The sequence below is a fragment of the Parasteatoda tepidariorum genome, chromosome 6, assembly GCF_982258835.1.
Source record: "Parasteatoda tepidariorum strain Cologne lab strain chromosome 6, Ptep-v5.0, whole genome shotgun sequence".
Lineage (NCBI taxonomy): Eukaryota > Metazoa > Arthropoda > Arachnida > Araneae > Theridiidae > Parasteatoda > Parasteatoda tepidariorum.
The window spans coordinates 2,427,818-2,441,899 of record NC_141760.1 but is presented as its reverse complement, the minus strand read 5'-3'; the positions used below and the strand labels follow the sequence as shown (position 1 = coordinate 2,441,899).

The 14,082-nt window shown below is 28.8% G+C and overlaps 1 protein-coding gene across 4 annotated transcripts in view; it reads right to left on the bottom strand.

Annotated features, from left to right (window-relative positions):
* sdt (MAGUK p55 family member stardust) overlaps positions 1 to 14,082 on the bottom strand; it is a 176,593-nt gene that overhangs the window by 13,928 nt on the left and 148,583 nt on the right. For 3 of the 4 annotated variants that reach the window (XM_016049176.4, XM_016049177.4, XM_071179144.2), the window contains 5 exons: positions 13,390 to 13,611; positions 9,581 to 9,656; positions 7,714 to 7,799; positions 6,976 to 7,056; positions 5,088 to 5,287 (listed from right to left, as the gene is read on the bottom strand). In XM_016049176.4, the coding sequence (XP_015904662.1) occupies positions 5,088 to 5,287; positions 6,976 to 7,056; positions 7,714 to 7,799; positions 9,581 to 9,656; positions 13,390 to 13,611 (665 nt within the window). The remainder of the gene's footprint in view (positions 1 to 5,087; positions 5,288 to 6,975; positions 7,057 to 7,713; positions 7,800 to 9,580; positions 9,657 to 13,389; positions 13,612 to 14,082) is intronic. The other variant, XM_071179143.2, reaches the window with a different exon arrangement.

The window sequence follows — 14,082 nt, the reverse complement described above, 5'->3', positions numbered from 1 at the left end:
TTTTAATTAAACAGCTTCTTTATATTTAAATTGTCTTCTATTTCCTGTTGGAATGGTCAGATTAATATGTTTTATAAAATTTTCCATCTTATAAAAGTTAGTTGAAAAATAACTCATTTTAACTATGCAACGTATAATAACAATGTAATATATTAACAGCAATGTAATGTATTAACAATATAAATAAAACTCATATTTAAGCAATATTTTTTAAAATTTAATCATTTTAAAAATCAAGAAATAAATTTTTTTTTAAATTATGGGAAAAAATGAATTCTATTGAAAAAAAAAATAGTCACTGTACATCAAAAGGAAGAATTTTTTTTTTTTTTTTTTACTGTATTATTAGCCTATAACAATTTTTGGGGGGATAAATTGATTTTACTGGGCGCAAGAAAAATGATAATAATAGCATTATTTATTGCATGCATAAAATTAAACTGATATTTATAAGCTAAAAATCATTATTTCTAAATCTTCAATTTTTTTTTTTGGAAATGATACTTAGTTTACTTAATATTAAGTTTAAAATTTTGGTCATCTGGTTGCCCAATGTGAAACCTGTCCCTGTACAGTACAGAACAAAAAAAAAAAAAAAAAGTTCTGTTCTACTAAACAAATATAAATAAAAAAAATTCTATTCTAAGTTTACATATCATTTAACATGTTTTCCATACGTTCCTTGATTTTTGCCAGCTTTTTAGGGCAAAAGGAGGAACAATTTCGGAAATATCAAAATAAAAGTTATCATGAAATCCAGAAAATCAGCAACAATTGTAACAGTTTCGCTATTAGCGATTGGTTGGCTTTGCTGAACATTTGCAGAAAAAAATAATTCAATGGACAAAAGTTTTCAGAAAAAGAGTGCAAGATAAAATCTGTAATTAAATTATAACCATAATTTTGTAAAATAATAATTTTGTTAAAATAAAAAAATACCCCCAACGTATTGGAAGAAACATGAACAATTAATAAATTCAGCCCACAGACTAAAAGAAGATTTAAAAAAAAAACTCTACTTTTAAAAACAGAAGAAAATATTCCAATCCTTTCTTCCACATTTTCGTCTTTCTTAAACTGCATAGTCCCATAATCTCCAAAGAGGTCAAAGATTTCTCCATTCATTTCCCAACATAAAAGAGTTTAAATGGCATTCTAGTTTAGCAGGGTATGAAGCGAATTTTAATGCAAGAAAAGTATTGCTGAGTTGATGATATTTCAACGTTTTTACACTAAATTTACGTCTAAATAAAAGTGGATATAATGGATGGGGAAAAAAAATTAAGAGAAAAATTCCAGCTTTTCTTTGAAATTCCCTGATTTTTCCAGGTTTTAGACAAAATTTCCCTGACTTTTCCAGTATAAAAAAATTCCCTGATAATTTCAGGTTTTCCAGGTGGGTGGCCACCCTGTTAAAACAAATATCCAAAAGCACAAGTCCTTACGATAGCGATTTTCAACCAGATCAAAATATAAATACATTGAGTAAGATTGTTTTTTTGGTAATTGTTTTACTATCACTTTAAAAATCTATTCTCAGAAAAAGTGAAAGTTGACAGGTATGTATATACAGGGGTGCCACTCTTCCGTCTTGGGGACGGAATTCCGTCCTATTAAAAAATATCAAATTCAGAAATTCAATTTTAAATTTGAAAAAAAAAAAAAAAATTTAAAAATAAAATATATGTATACATTGCTAAAAATGTTTTTTTTTTTTTTCGATAATTATTTCAGGAAAATATCTTTTCCCGTTTATTTCTTCCTAAAATTTAGAAGCAAAGTCAAATTATTCACATAAGCGCAAAAAATGCGATAACGCACTAAGTCACGGAGTAAGGTGACGTCATAGATTGCGAATGGAAACTAAAGCGATAGTGGATTGGCCTTCGCTACTGGGAAGCAGGAGAAAAATTCTTTCTTCACAGACTTAACTTAGCGGGAAATTGAATCTGGCATCGATCGTCGGATGGTAAACTTTTTACTACGTTTGATTACTTAGTTGGCGTTGTATAATGTGTTAAAGTTGATTATTTTTACAATGGAATATGTCAACTCCAATAAACCAACGTATGATGTTGGAATTAAAAATAAATGGCGATGGGAGTGGCTTCAAGAAAAAGATTCAGGTGGTATTCTACATGTGGAGTGGTGTAGAAAATTAAAAGAAGTGGGTCATTGTTTTTGCTTTCTCTGTGGAAAAAAATTAAATTATGCTAACAATGGTAAAAAAGCTTTATTAAAGCATGCAGAAGATAGCGAACATCAGAAAAACTGTCGTTCTCAGAAGTATGTGCAAACTCTTCCAGGTGCAAAACAACAGTCTGAGAAGGCTCCTCTTGCATTATGTGATCGTATAGCAAATCAAAAAGCTGTTATTTCGTGTTTTTTATCAGAACATTCACTTCCATTTTCGCTAGCTCCTAAATTAATCGATTTAAGTCAAGCATTAGCTAAGGATAAATTAGCTTTGTCGAAGTTGAAAATAGAAAGAACATCTGCAACTTATATTACAACGCATGGTGTGGCAAAGACAATGAGAGATGAATTGGTTGCAAAGCTAAATGCTAATTTTTTTTCTATGAACGTAGATGAGGCAACTAATAATAATGGGGAGAAAATAATAAATGTCTTGGTTAGAGTGTTTGATGATGATCTTAATAGGGTAATAACAGCCCATTTAGGATCAAGGAAAGAAAATATGGCTTCTTCAAGAAACATATTTATAAAGATAAATGAACTTTTAGAAGATAACGATATTAATTTTTCTAAAATTGTTAGTTGTCTTTTTGACAATTGCGCAACGATGAGAGGCTCCAAGAATGGAGTTGAGAAGCTCATCAGAGACGAAAATATGCATTTGCTGCAAATAGATGGAGATTTAACTCATAAATTCCACAATGCTGCAAAGGTTTTCTTTAAATATTTTGAAAAATTTATCGAAGAAATCTCAAATAATGTATTTTATGACATTAATGAATCGCCAAAAGCTAAATGCTTATTTGCTGAGCTTCAACTTTTATTAAATTTCAAAACTGTTTTGCAAATTCTTCGTCCGATTGAAAACAGATTTCTACAAATGCTTACAATATGTGATAGACTTGTTTGCATTAAAGATGCATTATTAATTTATTATGCAAGTTTTCTTACGGATGAAGAAAGTAAGAAATTTGAATTTCTATTAGCTTTAGTATTTGAGAGGAATCGTGTTTCTGAAGGTCAAAAATTATCCATTAAGAACATTCAAGCAACTATTAAAAAACAAAAAAGATCAGATGCTAATCAATCTCGTAAAGAAATGATTTTATTGACTCTGTTTGATCAGAATGAGAAGTTTGACTGTTTATTAAATTTTTATTGTGGAATTTTACCGCACTTTAATAAATTAGTAAAGTTTTTCCAACATGATCAACCAAACCACCATTTAATACACGCTGAGTTGTTTGATTTTATGAGAAATTTTCTTTCATTTTTCATAAAACCAGAATATTTGCCAACCAATGTATCTGATTTAAAGGATTTTAATTTAAATGAAGATAGACAATTAAGTGATAAGTTTTTAAATGTAGGGGCAAAAGCATATGCCCTAATTAAGAAAGCCCAAAAAAATAAGAGCAAGTGGGTAAATAATTTTTTTAAATCTTTAAGAGAAGCTTATGTTGCCACAAGTAAGTATACGATAAAGAATTTTCCATTTCATAATAAATGTTTGCTCTATTTTTCCGCTCTAAATCCAAAATGCAGAAAAGATAATTCCTGCTTAACTGCATTGCTAAATTTGGGAGAAATGTTACCTAATGTCATTCAAGAAGAAGATATAGGCTTTTTGCTGGAGGAAATAAAAATGTATGTGATGGATGAGAATTTAGTGGAATTTTCTGAAGAATCAAGAATAGATAGCTGGTGGGCGGAGGTGTTTAATATAATAGGAGAAGGTGGTGATCCAAAATACAGGTTGCTTACTATTCTCATAAAAGCAGCATTGTCAGTTTTCTCAGGACCTTTAGTTGAAGGATCATTTAATATTATGGATGACATTATTGTTGATGATAGATCATCTTTAAATATTGAAAATTATGAAGCGTCAAGTTTGATAAAATTTTACCTGAAAAGCAGACAAGAGAAAAGCACAGACTTTCAACCTAATCATGTTATGAGAAAAAATATTAATTCTGCTCGACAACGGTATCAGCAGTGTTTAACTGCCAAACGAGAATTATCAAGTTCTAAAAATCCCTCAATTCAGATATCTGATAACTTAACAGAAAAAGAAATTAAAACAGCTGATGACCAAACTAAATGTATTTCAAAGAAAGTAATAAGATGTGATGAATCAACATCAAAGGGTTTTTGCCCTAAAAATAATATAGCTCCACTGGGGGTTGAGCTTACAGCAGCTGCTTCAAAAAGTGTTAATATAAAAACTGATTGCCAGAACAAAAGAAAAGCTTCATCTCCCTTAAAAGAGAAAGTAATTAAGAAAGCTGATAATCAAACTAAATTTATTTCAAAGAAAATAACAAGTTTTTTTATGAAGCAATAAAATTAGACTCGGATAGCAGTTTCTATGTAGTGGATTCTTATTTATAGAACATTTTGTAGTATTTTATTGAGAAATTAAGAATTTATATTGTTTTTTGTGCTTTGTTTATCTATAATAATCTTAGTTGTTAGTAATTACTTAATGTTATCGGAAAATTAAAACTACTTCTCAATCTTTAAAATCACATTAAATTTTTAATTTATTGTTATTTTATTTCTGTTCTGAATTAATGTTATGTGTTGTTTTTAAGATTAATAATGCAAATATTATTGATATTGTACTAATTAAAATGTTCAAGAGGGATATTTGTTCACATTGCGCTACACCGTTAAAATATATAAAACTTTCAGTCCTGTGATTTTTTTAGAGTGGCACCCCTGTATATATATTTGCACACTGTGTACAAATGGCAAAAGACAAAGTTGAAATAGAATAGAGAAACACTAAATAGAGAAGGATTATTTGATAAAGTGCAATTCAAAATAAATAAACTGTACACTCAGTTTATTAATAAAGTAAAAACACATAAGCAGGGAGGGTAACATACTGCTGTTGAAAGCTCTTGCTGGGTATGAGGCCAGCAAGTAACTGATCCTCTTCCCCTTCCCGGTAAGCCTGCCACCAGTTGGGATCCTCTTGGCTGATGACGTGCAAGACATCCCCTTTTTGGAATGACATCCCCAGCTCTCGACACGGTACGTACAGGTCATCGTCTGGCTCGTAGTCAAAGTGGGCTTTCAAATGAATCTGAAACAGAAGATATATTCTATGAAAGCAGCTGTTGTATCAAATATAATGGGACAGGACAATCTTGTATATGAAAAGAGAAATATAATGATAAGCCATATTCAGGTAGCCTAAATACTCAGAAAAAGTATTCTCTGATTTTCTAGGAAGAATTTAAATTTCCTTCATCTCCACAATTCTTGTACATAGTAGGTATTACAAAATATTTATATATGTCCTTTGAGTTGAAAATAAACAAATTCTATTTAAAAAATTAAAACAAAATCAATATGAGACCTTGAACTCAAGATTATTCATTTTTAGGTACTTTGGATAAATCCCATGACATTTTCAGATGGAAAAAATTCCCTGCTCTGTGACCACCTTAAAATGACATATTTACATCCATTAATCATTAGCAGGGTTGGAGTTTTGGACGTCCTAAACTGGTGTTCGACAGGACACGTCGGTTTTACTGTCTTAAACTGGGTAAAACTGTCCTAAACTGTCCAAAACCTTGAACTTTGGAAAAAGGTAAAAATTCTATAGGTGTAACCATTGTACACATAATAATTACATGTATCAATAAATATTTGATATTTTTTATACAATTTACTATAACTTATTAAAAGAAAATAATATAATAGGAAAAGGTTTATAATTTTTGAAGCTCCACAATTCATTGAACAACAAAAGTGAATGCCTAATCCTTTAAATTTAAATATGCTTCTAATACTGATAAATAATATTTTTGCATAAGGATAAATATGGCAATATTAAAAAATAATAATTTTTCTTAAAAAAATACTAAATTTGCTCAAAAATTAACCTTTCTTTTTTCACAATATTTTTTTAAAAAAATTTTATAATTTCTGCATCACAGGATGATAAAAAAGACATCTATTTCAAAAAAAATTGTTTTTAAATATAAATATATTAGTTTAAATTGAAAATATAAAATAACTGAAAAATGTATTAACAGTTTTGAAAGCCATAACATCAGTTTCAGTTACTGACTATCTGTCTGACTGATCTATAGTACTATTCAAGAATACTGTTATTCCATTCATGTTCAATTCTTTTAGCATAGTGATGTATCACCACTATGCTAAAAGAATTGAACATGAATGAAATAACAGTATTCTTGAATAGTACTATAGATAAATAAATCTGTTTATGACGAACCAAGCACTGAGTCCCCAATATTTTAACCAGTATGGCAAGGCCAAACTTCAGTTATGTACTATTGAATGAGAGGACTAATTGAACTTGATTTACTGATTTATCTTCCTTTGTTTAAATTGAAGAGTCAAACAATATTTATAAAACATTATACTTTTAAAAACAAATATTCTCTCATAAATTTAATTATCAATATGTTATTAGTTCTATGTTTATTTTACCTCTTAAATATTGTTCAGATAAAATTGTGACATAATTTGAGTAAAAGGGTTTCGGACAGTTTAAGACAGTTTTGGACAAAGGGGTTTTGGACAGGACGGTTTAAACCGTGGATTAATCCATTCTGTCCTAAACCTTGCCAACCCTGATCATTAGTACTGTATTCAGATAGTTACTCGTCTCTAGTTTCTAGAATTTTCACTCGATTATTAGACACATAAACATTTTATAGGCCTTATGGACACGCCTGAACACATTGAAAATGTGGCTTATAATTATATTGTCCCAAATGTTTTATGTTCACTTACAACACTTTCTCGAGTCTGATGCTTAGGAGTATTGTACTGATTGGGTACAATTAGGAATGTCAATGTCCCAGTCATAGCAGCCTGAAATAATTAAAAAAAAAGAAAAATCAGATAAATATATGTTAAATAGATATTTCTGCTTTTTCACACAGTTATTTTATCCAAAAAAGTACAAATAATTATTATACTTCTGCAGAGATTGGTAAGGTAGCATTACAGTAGTAAAAGAGTTGATGTCATTGAAATAATTTCTATAACATAAAGTACACCAAAAACACTAAGCAATTTGGCTATTACACCAGAGATTGTATAAGTACAGAAGTAAGAGAGGAAAAAATTTACTGCTCTAAGATCTTTGGATTTTATATTCAATATAGATGTTTAATACATCAACTAGCATGTATCATGCCAAATGCTTAATATATCAATCAAATGCAGAGACAATTTTGCTTCTAAAAAAACACTTTATTTCAACTTTCTTTTATGCTGTTTAAGAAATGACAAAAAACAAAAAATAAATCAAAGGAAACAGAAATACATACTTATTGTTGTGCTTAAACATTCAAATTTAAATGCAATGAATAAATTGTTCAAATGAGACAATGTTTGACAGAACTGATTGTTAATAACTATGCCTGATTATAAAATTGATTACAAATTATAATCAGGCATACAAATTATAATCAGAATTACAAGTTAGAACAAATTATTAAAAAAATAAAAAAGAGTCCACCTTACCATAATATCACAAACATCGTTGACTGATTTCCCTCGCAATTCAAGGCCATTCACTTCTAAAATTTCATCTCCTTCATGAAGTAAGCCTACCATTAAAGAAAAAAAAACATTTCAAATTTTTATAATTAATACAACAACTCTAATTATTTACAAGAAAAGGAACTAACAGACAGGGAATAAAACATTAGTAGCTAAAAGGGTGTCGTTTAATATTAATAGAAATTTCAAGTTACTTTATTTTATGGAATACAGGGAAAAAAATCAATATCATTAGTTACAATAAAAATCAATATCATTTCACAATATCATTAATGTTGCATGTTACATACGCCATGCAGAGCCACCTGTAGTTGAGCAGACTCTCTCTACATTCACTTAATGAACGGCTACGGGGAGCAAGCTCATTAAGATGTTCCAGCTCGAATTATTTTCTATTGTCTTTTAAGTGTTTTTTGTCATAATAAAAGCTTTAAAACGCAACCCTAGACTGCTTTGAAGCTTCATCGACACTCCCCATCCGTAACATGGGGGCTCCGCCACACCTGTCTCAATTAAGCTGAAGTCAACATCATCAGTTTAAAACGAAACAAGAATCCTCCTACAGCTATGCCGGCAAAACGAAACTGCCGCCATTGATCATCAACAGCAAAAAAAAACAAAAAACCCGCCGTTCCTTCAAATCAACACCGTTGAAAAAATATTTGGAATCATCACGAAAAGGATAAAATTAACTATTTACTTTCAATTTCAAGAAATACAGGTAGGAGCAACTTTATTACTAAACATGTATAAAAATACGAGAAAAGAAGATCTACTACAGATCGCATTTGAATTAGGAATAACTGTACAGGAAAACGCTGCGTTAATTACTCTAAAAGGCTTAATTGAATCAAGTGATGTATTCAAAGAGAACATAGATTTCGTTAAAAATCTAGTTGCATCAACCGTCGAAGAACGAAAAGCCCGTGAAGATAACAAAAGTGCTAAGATAGAATTAGAAAAATTAAACTCGCACAGCTAGAACACCAAATCGAATTAACAAACCTTCGAAACACTCTCTAGACTGCTTTGAAGCTTCATCGACACTCCCCGTCCGTAACATTAATTATAAATAAAAATTCTTTTAGAATGAACTTTTGTTCTAGCTCTTCTTCAAATCAGTGAGAACACTATTAGGAAAACTTAGGACTATTCTTACATAATATGAGATTGAGGAATCAATATTTAGTACATTTCATTTCAGGTTATGATGGGTTAATAATTACACTCACTTGGTTTCAAATAGAGACAGACTTTATGAAGAAAAAAAAAGATGTAAGAATGTTCAAATATTTGAAATAATTAATGATTATTGTATTATAGATGCCTAGTAAAATTTTTATATGCATAGATAAATAAAATTAAAAAAATTTTTTTTTTGATATGTTTAAAATAAGTAAAAAAAAAAGTGTTCAATAATAAAAATAAAGAGTTTAAAAATTGCTCTTAAAAGTTAAATATGGCTTAAAGTCATTTTTTTCCAAAAAACAAAAATATTTTGAATGCCTTATTTTTAGGCTATCTTTTTCTACAATGTAAATAACAAAATTTTAAAAATTTCGATTCATGAAAAAAAAAAACTTTTGTTTAGTGACATAATTTAAATAATCCAAAATGCTAATGATATGCATTTGCCACCTTTTAGCACATCTCAGCAAGGATTTTTCTTTTAAATAATTTTGTAAATGATACAAGTTAAACGGCAGAAGGCATTTTAGCACAAATATATATATATATTACTTGGTAGAGGGTGACCATTGAAGCAATTGGCAGAAATGAAAAGATTAAAATTTTTTGAAAAATGATAAAATAAACGGAGGTTTCTTACCACTTTTTTCTGCAATCCCACCTTTTACTATGCGGCCAACAATAACTGCTTCACCATCATTTTTTACTGTAGCACCCTGTTCAGCAGAATAATACAGGTAAAATTAAAAAATACATGTACTTATCATTTCAGCTTTGCAGTGTGTAATAGATTAGCAGATTTGAATTAATAGGTCGTTCCTAAAACTAATATACATTTGCTATAAAGGAATTCTCATTTGCTTAAGTTAAAATAACAAATATAGTAAAGTGCTATATTCATTCATACATTGTTTTATTGCAGTTCTAGTTCATTCCTTAACTTGTGATATCCTGAGAGATAGAAAAAACTGTCTTGAAAATGCAAAGTTATTTCTTTGAAAGATAAAACTCAAATTCTGAAAGAATGCAGGACTGACAAGAGTGGAAGACACAAAAAATTGAATATGCCAGTTTCAACTTTAAAAATTGTCTATAATAGAAATCAGGAGGAAGCTTGCAAAAATTCTTTACTGTTTTCCATATTCAAAAATATTAAGAGCAAAATCAATAATGCTACTAAGTTATCAAACTTAATATTTTTACATCGATGATGAACTTCTATTAATTTGTTTTATTTTCAGTTACATGTCATTTCAGTCATTTAATAGTCAATTTACGTTGGTCCCTCGAAACGAATAAATAGTGTATTACTATATCTAAGCAGTTTACAAATTAGAGATTATTTCATTTAAGAGTTACATTACTTTACATTATGATTAAATAATGTAAAGATAATGATATTCTATTATATAAAATAGAAATTATTCTAGTTTCAATTGAAATCATTAGGTGATTTTTTTTAGATGATATTTGATAATAAAAAAAATTGTTTAAACAAGTAAAAATTATCCATATTTTTAAAATTTTGCTGCCAGAATATTTATGGGTTCAAATTTTTTTTTGACCTGGCGTTTCAGGTGGCTAAAACCAGACAGCCTTTTAAATTTGCCATAAATATAATTAGTATTATGTAAATTGTCATAAACAATAATTTAGAAACTCTCTCAGCTTTCAGTCACGGGATAAATTTACAAGTGGATTCCTCAAGACTACTGAAATCTTTGTAAGGACACCTATAAAATAATTCCTTTGAATTGGAATACTTTGAAGCCGATATAAATAACGTAAAAGAAATACTTTCTCAATTTTAAAACCTGGCAAACAGTCTAAATTCAAATGTTTAAAATTTTCTGGGTCGATTACAGTATAAAACACAAAATGCCCTTGTGCAACTGAAACAAGCTTCTTCTATACCTTCTGTTCGATCTCTATTTGAGAGTGACCGGTTTCCTAATTAAACTGTAACATCAGATCACTATCTAACTTAAAAGATTGCCATTCTGCAGGTCACATGTGCTGTAGTTTATTCATATGCACATTTAAATTATTCATACACACAACTATGGGCTAGGGAAGAATTTTTTACTGTGACTTTCGAATTGGCGCCTGATCTAGTTTCGATCTTATCTTAAATTTTTGTGTCTGTAATTACCTGAAATACCATATACACTCTTTAAATATTTCCAAGCAATAACAATATTTTTTTAAAATAATTCTGGATACAACCAAGAATAATTTTCATTTTTAAGGTTCTCCTTATTAAACGTTTTAAACTCTTACGATTACAGATTTTAAAATATGATTTATAAAAATATTTTTTACATTCGTCTTAGATAATAATCTGCAATTTCCAATCTTATTTACAATTTCAAAATAATTATGCACTGAAAAACACATTCATCTAACCAGATCAGAAAACATTGTATCAAGAACTGCAATGAGATAATTGCTATTACTTTGTAAATAATTGATAATTAATCAAATATTATCAATTTGTTTTTATCAGTAATAAATGAAAAAAAATTAATTAAAAGCTACTACTGATGCAGATCAAATCAGTTTTCAGTCTCAAAATTACTTTATAAATGCAAATAAGAAATATGAAACATGTGCATCTCTTCAATTAAAGTTAGTATACTATTGTTGAATCAGCGTATTATTTATATATAATTATCACAGACTGTTAGTAACATGTAACCAAGTATTTATCTTCCTATCTCCCTCATTTCTCCTCAACCCCGCCAGAGGTTAAACAGAGAGTATCTGCTATGTGATTGGTCAGAAATAGCTCTATCGGACTTAGACTTCGCAAGTGCAGCTATCATGCTGCCATGTGGAAAAAGAACATGTTCAAAATGTTTGAGTTGAATCAGGAAATAAGCATTTTCTTAGAAGAAAAAAATAGAGCGGAAATCACTAGTTTGATCGCAGTTTGTTTCAGTTGCTTAAGGCTATAAATAAGACCATTCTTAGACAAACTCATAGCATATACAAATGGAGCTAGAAAATATGTCTAATGCAAACAAAGAAAATACTCTAAAAGCACCCCAATAAAAAGTCCCTATTTATCTAAAACAAACTGAGAAAATTTTCTGAATTGAAAAAATTTAATAGTTAAAATGTAATTATTTTAACAGTTTAAAATGTAAAATTCATTTGTAGATTAAAAAGAAACAAACTAAAGAATTATTTGTTATGAGAAATTTTTTTTTTTTTGATTTTTAAAATTAATATTCAAAAAGCTAAATTTAAAATACTTTTTATTGGATTTTGAAAATCAATATACAAAAGACTAAATTTGAATACTTTTGTGTCCTTTTTTTATTTCATAATTTTTTTAAAAATCCAAAAGAAACACAGAGGTGCCAACTTTGCATACTAGCTATTAGTAATCAGAAGTACAAAAACACAAAAATACAAAGTTATCAAATTCAACTTAATATTACTTTAATCTACACAATTCTATATAGTTATATAATTTTATAAAACTATACATGAACTAGCTATTAAATAAAAAAATAGCACTTAGATAAGGGTGAAAAATTAAAAATTATACAATGAAATTTTTATTTCATCTTAAAATGATAAAATTAAATTTCGATAACTGTAAATTGATGTTTATCCTTTAGTTAAACTAGAACTAGCCCTTATTGTCTTTTTATCATAATGCATTTGAACTATTAAAAAATTTTGCTCATGATATTTTTGATTTGAGTATAGGTTTACTTTTTGATAAGGAGTCAGTTTTGGAATAGTTTGTTGGAAGAGGGTAAGGTGAGATTTTGTCTTTTTAATTTCTAGTTTTTATTAAATTGTATTTGTTATTTATTTATTATTTTTCAAATTGCTTATGGCATAGAAAAAAAAAGGATTGTGGGTTAGTTTCAAACACAAAATTTTAAAACTCTTGGCAGTTACAGAAAAAAGCTTCAGATTATTGAATGAATTCTCAAAAATTGAAATTTTTATTACTCAACAGTAATTTTGATTATAAAATTACGAATAAATCTTATAGGCACCTCTGGTGACATGTGAGCAAATCAGTGAAGGGTGTACATGGAAATCTTTTAGTCTCGGGTCTAAGGGAGCAGCGACGAAATGTTCTTAATTTATACCTGTAATAATAATATTTTACAATAAACGTTTTTGAACATATGGATTCATTACTAGTATGTTCAGGATTGTATTCATAAAGAGGTAGATTTTTCTAATTTATTTATTAAAACAGTAACAAAACAAGCAATTGAAATTTAATAACATATTGCTTTGTATGGACATGACATGGTTTTATTAGCATTTTTAAGAAATCCTGGTTCATCATCAAAAACATTGATTTACGTTCAGGAATTCAAGCGGAAAGAGAGGTGCATCACGCTTAACAATACCCCTGCTAATTATAATTAAAAAATACTATTTTTAAGGGTATGAAAGAGACAAATGATGCCTCACCAATGGTTCAGTAGTTTTGTCAATGCGTACTATCTTGATGCTCTCTTCCGTGTACTGAGAGAGCCTGGAAAGCAGTTCCTCCTCCTCAGAGATATCGGGAGTGGCCTGACTCAAGGCAACTTTATCGTGGCAGAACATCAAGTTCTCAAAAGGATGCTTTCCTAGGATATGCATAAGCTCTTTGGCATCTTTAGAAGGAACTTCTTGCAATGCTCTCATCACCTGCAAAACACAACCTCTTAAAGTCTGCCAGGATTACAGTTACAGGATTGCCACAACAAAAAAAAGTTGCTTTTAGTAGCCTCAAGCATGAAAATAGTTGCCTAAAACTATGAAAATAGTTGCCTGAACAGGAGCAAAAATTTATCAAAAATAGTAGCCAAATAATTAAAATTGTAGCTTAATTGTCAAATACTATGATAAGGACTGGTTGATGTCAGAAATTTTAAATCGTAATACATCGTCCATTAGACATCGCGATTTAGCATATGTTCAGAAATTACCTATGGGAAATCAATCAAAAATAAATGAAAAGGAATAAATCTATTACAAAAGAAAATATTAATTCTAAACATATTCTACTATAATATCAATATCATTGCTTAATTTTTTCAATTAAAATAATAAGGTCAAAGTAAAAGCAAACCCAAGATTTATTTAATTTTTCTTAAATTAAAAATGATTTAAGATTTA